Source organism: Micropterus dolomieu, linkage group LG05, assembly GCF_021292245.1.
Source record: "Micropterus dolomieu isolate WLL.071019.BEF.003 ecotype Adirondacks linkage group LG05, ASM2129224v1, whole genome shotgun sequence".
Classification (NCBI taxonomy): domain Eukaryota; kingdom Metazoa; phylum Chordata; class Actinopteri; order Centrarchiformes; family Centrarchidae; genus Micropterus; species Micropterus dolomieu.
The window spans coordinates 6965802-6974512 of record NC_060154.1 but is presented as its reverse complement, the minus strand read 5'-3'; the positions used below and the strand labels follow the sequence as shown (position 1 = coordinate 6974512).

The following is an 8711-nucleotide window of genomic DNA, read 5'->3' as shown; positions in this document are numbered from 1 at the left end:
CGACAATGTTGCCGAAAGTAAATACTATAATCTGAAAACTAATAACTTGTGGGAACAATGAATGGGTCTTGTTCCTAGAAGGTGACACACATTTCACAACCGAAAGGTATTACTGTACAACACTAACGTCTCACCACAAGTTAACATCTCCTTTGCACATGTTGAAAATACCATCTTGTTTGATTTTGAGAGACATGTTTTAGTTCAGGAGTGCTCATGTATTATGTTTGTCACTTCTGTAGCAGATGTTTTACTCTTAAAGGATGAGCAGGATCCTAAATGTTTCACGCGGACACAAGAGGATTTCACTTGCTTCTTTGAGACTGCAGACAACAGGACTTATGATTTTCTCTATGTCTTCGACAGGTATGTTAGACACAGTGATTTTATAGTTTGTTATATTAAGGGACATCTCAAATCATTTAAACAGTACTGTGGGGGGAATCTGAATTCTGAATTTTTAACCTGTAATAGTCTTATTAGTCACCCCTAAAGCACTGCACTCCCCTGTGTGAAAGATGATTGAATGATTAATATGTATACAATATCTGTTATGTCTTTTTCTTATCAAGCCAATCTGGAAAGAAAAGGTGTGACATGTCTGTTCAGGCAACAGAAGAGGGAACTTTCCTCTACATCTGCTCATTTCCTGCCGAGGATGTTTTGTTGTATAGTTGGATACACCTTGACGTGGAGGTACACAACACCAGCACCATCCTGTACAACCGGACTGTCGCTGTGGAGGACCACAGTAAGAAATATGTATTTCCTCAACATACAAAAAAAGGATGGGGAATAGGTGAATCATTTGGAAAAAAAAGAAAACACACTTGAAACTATATGCGTAAACATTCCAAGCAAGTAAGTGGTCCTTCGGTCATAAAAATATAATTTGTGTGGATATCTCTTAGCCAGTATTCTTTAGTTTCCCATCCCATCTCTGAGAAAAAGCTCAAAGAAATGACAGATGGCCTAAATTTCCACCTTTTCTGGTGGTAGTTTTGCTGTGATTTATGATTCCTATTTGCAATTATGTTTAAAAACTAGATTAGATTAGATTAGACTAGATTCTCATCTTTTCAGATGCTGACTATACTGTACACGATATCTATTAATGGTTTTAGGGGTCCTGGTCTTCACACCCTTTGTTTTTTATCATGTATCATTAGAAAGGAGACTTCCGTGGAGAGAAAGTCTTACTTTACAGTACAAGATCTATCCTCCTGAAGTGCATCATTCAGAAAAATAAATTGGGTCTAAATATAATATGCCCAGCCTCAGATTTATTGTACCCGTAGCCTTTCACAAACCATTCAATCATGTTTAGGGGTTTTAATTGCTCATTGGCTCATGTCTGTTTTTATAAATCTGTGATAAACAGATTTTTATTGCTTGTAGGTTAACTCTATTCAGTCACTGTAAAAGATCAGGGGTTACGTACTGTCACCCGGATTCTATGAGTATAGGCGCAGCCCTCTAAAGCTGAGGATACACGGAGCAACTTTTAGAGCAATCATGCAGGGCAACGTTGCCGTCAATGGTAATGAGTAAAGATTACCTGATCCCTTTCCCCGACTACTCCACCACTCCGCCACCCGCCCTGCCGCTATCCGTTCAAAACATTGTCGGACTTGCCCCTAGCAAGATTGCTCAGCAACATTGCTCAAAAAGTTCCCCGTGTATCATCAGCTTAAGGCTATCGCTATTGGGTTTACCCCTTCCGCGCACTGAGAATTTTAGTCTACGCCCACCCACAGCGTGGGCCTCTCATACGTCCGCACCTTGTGTATATAAGCTATACAACGGCGAGACCCAGCCTTCGGCTCCCAAATGCCTTTTCTTCAGCACTGAGAACCAAGGTCCAGTGAGGCCTTTAACTTAGAGGGCTGCGCCTATACTCACAGAATCCGGGTTACAGTACATAACCCCCGTTCTATTTCGTATAGGCTTCGCCCTCTAAGGCTATCGCTATTGCGTTAGAGGCGAAGCAGGATGTGTCAACGCCTCACTGGCCCATACGGTACCACCAAGCACAACTCACCTGCCCAGAGCCGTAATGAGCCACCCAGTCGCCCGCTAACCGCGCAATTGGTGGCGGCGTGTGCGCGAGCACCGATGGCGCCAACCCATGCGTAAGTCGATAAACTGGGGGGGGGGGGAGCAGCTGTACAGACGCAGGCGGGGTCACGACAGCAACCACATCAGCTGCGCACAAAGCAGGGCCACGTAAGCAGCGGCCGCCCCCCCACACCGTCCCGTGGAAGAGGGCGCACCGCACACTCACAAGGAGAATCATTCAGCCAAAACACTCAGTACATCCCGCAGGTAGAAACGGACGAAAGCGCATAGGGACAACCAGGAGGCCGCCGTGCAGATGTCGTCCACTGTCATCCCACCGTGCAAACGCCTCTCGTGGAGTGCGCTCTGATGCCATCCGGGGGAAGACTAACCGGCAAACACGTGAGCCTGGGAAATGGCATCGCACAGCCAGTGAGACAGGCGCTGCGCCAACAGGGGAAGCCCCTTGGACCGCTCCCTGTAGTGCACAAACAGACACTGCGAACGGCGCCAATGACAATTTTCCATTTGGTAAATATGATTCTCCATCTCTCTCTTGCATCCTGGTTTGGAGGACCAAAGAGCGAAGGAAGATATGCAAGGCTGGAGGGATGTTAGCTATATGGAAAGCAGCCAACAAAACAAGCAGGGCTAGCTGATTGTGGGTATCCCCAGTGGGCCCAGGTAGCATGGAGGATGGATAGTGTGTCCTGGTTCTTTGCTTGGATCTCCTGTCAATAAGGGATTCAGAAAGACGAGGGGCCTCCTCACCTGTTACCTAAACACCAGTAAATTATTTTCACCAATGGATTCTATAATGCGTTTTTCCTTATTTTTCCATCACCTTTTTGTCTCCAGTTCTCCTGGATCCGCCATTCAATGTGTCTTTACAACAAAATGGCCAAGTAGGGCAACTGCAGGTCTCATGGCACACAGATGTCTCAAAATACATGAAAGGCAATGTGATGTATAGGATTCGTTACTCCTCCAAGGGGCTGGGAGAGAAGACAAAAGATGAGGTACACATACAACTCTTCAATAAACCCATTAGATTACTTGTGTAAATGACTTTTAAATCAAACTCACATAATGTGTGTGTGATTATAAAGACAATTTTATAATCACTAAGTACTGGTATGCCCAGCATGCAGGTTAGTATGATGGGCTCTTGTCAGTCTGTCATTTTGAGCCTCTAGAACATCTAATGTTAATTATGCCGTCCTGAAACTGACAAAATCTAGTAAAGGGTTATCAGACCAGTCAAAAGTATAACTAAATACATCAGTAAATAATATTGTAAAAGTAAATAGAATTTATAGAGTAGAATAATATAATTTATTATAGTTTTTAGATTTCATTTGAATTATTTAACAGTATTAATTGATGTAATTAGTAATTTCTATGACTCATCTTTTACTTATCTTTTACTGCCTGTTTTGGGGCCAAGTTATCATTCAGTTTATGATTAATTAATTAATTAAACACATAATTGATTTGTTTATCTCCTTCTCCTTGAACAAACATGTTTATTACACTAAACATTGTAGCCTATATATTTTGTGGTTCTTTCTCATTGAGTATTTTTCATGACCTTCAGTCACCTGTAGGCCTGTGTTGGTAATTCGAGCTGGTGAAAAACATTCTGAGTAAAATTGTAAAATCTATGATGTTTGTGATTTCTCTAGGCAAAGGAGGGTGACGTACTAGTCTCTCTGGTACCAGGGGAAGAGGTTGAGGTCCAGGTCACTGTCAAATGTGCCCCTGATACAAATGCAGGACACTGGAGCAGCTGGTCACACCCTGTACAAGCCATGGTTCCCCAAAGGGCAGGTATGTCTAAATGAGAAGAGTGGGAATGTCTGAGTAGATGACTAAGTAAGAGTTGGGGGGAAATAAATTGTTATAATAGCACAACTGCGACCTCTTCTGTCACAGTTGCAATACCAACAATACAAAATGTTTCCCTTTTTCAGATGATGTTTCACTCATGTGCTACACTTCTGACATGCAAAATATCACATGTCAGTGGAATACGAGCAGATATGGTGAAAAGAAAGAGTACAAACTTTTCTACAAGATGAGTCTCAGGTGCAGTACTTGCTACCTTCTTACATTACTTCATTTCATCATTGATTCATCAAGTCTTCAGATCTCTCTATGATAATGTAACAGCATAGTTATATTGAGCTTTAGTGTAATACCAAATTGTACTCACAAAGAGTACGGTCTAGACCTGCTTTAAAAGAGCTAGATAACGGAAAAGCTAGATAACTGTTGTTGTAAATTGGCGCTGTATAAATAAAATTGAATTGAATTTTGATTACATGCTCCACTGTAAACACTAAAACCATGGCATTACTTTGAGCAACAAAGGCATAATGTTGCAGACTATTATGTTATGCCAACTATTTTTCCACTCATGATTTCTTCATTTCACATTGAACGCTGACCAAAACAGTAAACAAAATGTGTTGAGGCTCTTTGGATTGATCCCCTAAACACACAACTGACGTTGACTTTGGCTGTGATTTGACATGATGATATTACAACCTTTACAGTGAAGCTTTGGGCTGGACAGACTGGACTGAGTGTCATGCTGACAGGAACTTGACTGAGCTGTGCCGTTTCCGTGGAGATGAGTCCAGAAAAGTCAGGATCAAGCTCAGCGGCACTCCATCTCCACTCAGCAGAACCTTCTATATTCAAAAGTTCACACTCAACAACAGCAGTGAGAGATTTTGTCTTTGTTCCTTTTGGATTTACATTTTTTTACCTTTTTATTTGTTGTATTAGCTGAAGAGTCTTCATGTGATGTGATGACATTTGAAAAAAAGGAGACTAAAAATAGTCCTCCAAACTACTTAAAATTCAGTTAGATACAGTTAGAAGATACAGAGGAGGATGTCCAGAGAACTTTGTATAATTAGGCAGTTCTATATACATACTATACTATCTATCTAAGCTCCGCAGCTTACCTACATTACTTGCAGTTAATGTAGTAGTAGCAGTTTAGGAACGGCTGTGGCTCAGGAGATAGAGCCCTGGCCTTCCGATTAACAGGCAACCCTTGTTAATCGGAACGCCGTAGGTTCAATCCCTGGCTGCATGTCGAAGTATCCTTGGGCAAGATACTGAACCCCGAATTGCCTCTGGTGGCTGTGTGAATGTTAGTTTCTGTTTGAGCACTTAGGCTAAGTGTGTGAATTGTGAATGCAGATGTAGTGTAAAAGTGTGAGTGAGTGGTCAAAAAGACTAGAAAGGTGATATACAAGTACAGAACATTTACATTTCGTAAGAATCCTAATTTCCACCTCTCTTGACCTCTTAATTTTTTCCATCAGGTCTCCATGTGGTTTGTGTATTGACAAAGTATGTGTGCATTTTTTTTTTCAAGTCAAAACATCCCCACCAAGTCATCTGAGAGGAGCACTGGAGAAAGATAAGTTGTGCTTGAAATGGGACGCTCCTCTTCAGTCTCTGTCAGCTCACCTGCAGTATGAAGTTGACTACCAGATCAGAGGGGGTGAAGCAAGGATGGTAAGATGACAGCACCAGTTTATGTTTGGTTGTTTTTAATGGTTGAGATACAAAGATAGTCTTGGGCCATTTTTTAGGATTATTTGTTTCTGAAATACTGTGTTCCCCCACACCTTTCAGATTTCCTTGCAACATTGTTTGCATTACTATTCTTAAGAACTGTGTAGAATTATATGTGAATTTAGTATCTTTAAAATGATTGTGATGGCATAGGTTTTTGTTTACAAATAAATAATGGCTGTGGGTGGTTCACGGTCATTCTTGATATTACCACACCGATGAAAGGAAACTTCAGTTTGACATACATTGACAAGTGACAACAAAAACAACTGCATTAAAACACAGTTTAGCAAGGATGAAGGAACATGAGTATATTTCAAGGGAATGCAAAAGAAGTATATAATCATTTCTATTTAATGTACAGTGAATGTCAAATCAACCTTTCTGTCCTCAGAGGGTATCCCTAAATAGTCCTTGTCTAGAGGTTCCAATAGGTGGCCGGTACAGTGTTAAATTAAGAGCTAAACCTAGTGGATCCATTTACTCAGGCGACTGGAGTGACTGGTCAGATGTGCTTACTGGTGAGCCCCCCACTAACATAGGTAAGCTCACACTGAAACTGAATTCAGTGAAAAACACTTCTTTTTTGTAATCCGCATTTGTTTGTATAAAAATTAAATAGTAATAAAAAGTGTAAAAATGCAATGCAGCAGTCTTAGTCTACTGTTACTTTGTAAGAACTTCAGATTGATGTATTTTATCTAAAATTGGTTGAGTGATAATTGTAGTGGTGTAAAGTCGCTGCTATGCATTGATACATAAAATCTCAACATGAAATGCGGTTCTTTGTTACTCCAATTAAATAAAAATATTGGGCACCATTTTATATATCTATAATATAAATAACCTTTACAGGCACTTTACTCATGCTGTGTATCCCTGTCCCGCTGCTGATAACTGCTATAATCCTCCTCTCTTTAATTTACACTCATCTCAGGTAGGACCTTTTTTCAACTCATTCATTTTTTTTATTCCAACATACTCCATACTCTTTGTCATTTTATATTCTAAAAGTAATTTCAACATTCAACAACTTTACTGTGTGTCCAAAGGTTTAACCAATTATTTCCCCATATTGTTTGAAGATTATTTTCACGTCTGTTATTTTGTATATTGTTGCAGTAAGCTTAAACAGTATTTTTGGCCGCCGGTTCCCAACCTTGACAAAGTCCTGCAAGGCTTTCTAAAAGAGATCAACGGGCAGAGATGGGTAACTTACTTAACCACAGAATTTCACGATACATGCACCATTACATTACACACAATTATATTGTAATATACTGTGATGAAACATTTTCCCACAAGTGGAAAAACAGAATTTAGCCATATACATGCAAAATAAATAAAACACAAGTAATAACAATATATAAAGATTGATACAACCAAGTCACTAAAGTCTAGTTTACGCTCAATTACAGCATTTTAAATGTGCATTGGTGTCCCCAGTTGTAAAAAATTTATTACTCTGTGGTCACACTCCAGAATCCTCCGATAATGGCAAAGCAGTGCTCTGAGGAAACCACTTCATCTGTGGTGGAGGTGATGTCAGAAGAGGATTCTGGATTGGGGAAGCCATCAGAGGAATTCACAGAGTTCCTGTTGCCAGAAAGTGGCTTCTCCAGCAATGAACATGTAGATGGAAGTCCTGGGACTGAAGTCTTTCCGGACTATGTGACTCTGAGCAAAGACAGTGTTATTGTTTGCCCAAATGGAAACTATGTCTACAAGCAGGTTGGAGAGAAAGAAGGCCCAGAGGTAAGAAATGAGCTCCTCCAAACATGTCACTCTTCCTGCACTAATGGCTCAGTTTACACCCCACTCTGCTTAGGCACTGACTTTCTTAACCATTCCTACTTTCCTCTGGCTGAGCCTGCAGACAAATTCAACTGCAAGGTCACTGCTGCAAGGAGGCCAGGCAACCTCTATACCAATTTCCCCAGTAGCTAAATGTACAGTATAACAAGTGTACTTTGTTTCCACTGGTGCAGATTTGTTGTATAATATGCACATTCTTATTGACATAAGAACTCACTGTAAATTGATACAGATCTACATGTCTAAGTTTACTGCATGAGTAGCAATTGGCTGTATAACAAGGCCTTTAAGAGGAATAATGCACCCTGAGGCATACACAGTATAATGTGGGTTAGTTTTGATCATGGCATTCTCTTTCATAATTTGTGTTAGATCAAGCTTTTTGGTTCAAATGGTGTTGAAGATATTTAGGCAATGTATATATTAATTTTATATTTGTAATTGTATATAAAGGTTTCTTCTGCATCAGGGCTGACAGTTTATCTACACCGCTGTATCTTTCTGTGTCCACTAGAGGGAACAGTAGATCACAAGATGCTTTAAGAGACTGCAAGACCCCACTCAGTGGCTTTGGTGGCCAAGAAGACTGTTTTGTATGGTACCACGTGCCAATAATTAGTTCTTTTCAGAGTACTATGCTTAGAGTACCTTGGATAAAAAAGTGAAAATAGTAGAAAGACAATTTGAAAAAATAGGTGCAAAAAGGGACTGGGGCTATTACTATTAACTTAACACAATGTTTCAGATTGAGTTTGTACATTTTTTTTAAATTTAAGATTTGAATATAAGGTCTTGAATTTTGTATGTTTTCTTACTATTCTAAATGACCTGTATCTGTTTTTTGGGACCTGTCCGACTGCCTTGCCATTGTTTGTTATTGTTGTTAAGTACTTATTAACTCATTTAAATAGTGAACATTTTTCTTTTGTATTTTGTGGAAGTTCCTCAGAATCCTACTTGAGGTTGCTGATGACATGAAATTCATTATGTTCATTATGTCATAACTTGAGGGTTTGTATTTTTGGCAATAAACCTTGAAATGCTGTTTTATTGTGAAGTCAAACCATAACAACTTTCTGAGCAGTAGCTGTTTTTGCCTTCAACTAAACAGCCACTGCACTGTAGTATGCCTATACAAAGATTTTTTGTCTGTCTTATATTGTTGGTGTCACTAGGTGGTGGCAGAGATGGGTTGTCTTTGTGTTCTCACTGAGAAAAAAGTTTTGGCCTAGGTTCACGTT

General features: G+C 40.0%; 1 protein-coding gene across 5 annotated transcripts in view; it reads left to right on the top strand.

Annotated features, from left to right (window-relative positions):
* mpl (MPL proto-oncogene, thrombopoietin receptor) overlaps window positions 1-8515 on the top strand; it is an 11469-nt gene extending 2954 nt beyond the window's left edge. For 2 of the 5 annotated variants that reach the window (XM_046049359.1, XM_046049358.1), the window contains exons 4-12: window positions 2917-3077; window positions 3744-3888; window positions 4032-4146; window positions 4617-4786; window positions 5453-5595; window positions 6050-6197; window positions 6511-6592; window positions 6778-6865; window positions 7138-8515. In XM_046049359.1, coding sequence (XP_045905315.1) covers window positions 2917-3077; window positions 3744-3888; window positions 4032-4146; window positions 4617-4786; window positions 5453-5595; window positions 6050-6197; window positions 6511-6592; window positions 6778-6865; window positions 7138-7602 — 1517 coding nt within the window. In that variant the 3' untranslated portion in view covers window positions 7603-8515. Of the gene's footprint in view, window positions 1-140; window positions 367-572; window positions 752-2916; window positions 3078-3743; window positions 3889-4031; window positions 4147-4616; window positions 4787-5452; window positions 5596-6049; window positions 6198-6510; window positions 6593-6777; window positions 6866-7137 lie in introns of those variants that run through there. The other 3 variants (XM_046049361.1, XM_046049362.1, XM_046049360.1) reach the window with 3 other exon arrangements.
* Window positions 8516-8711: the final 196 nt, after the last annotated feature.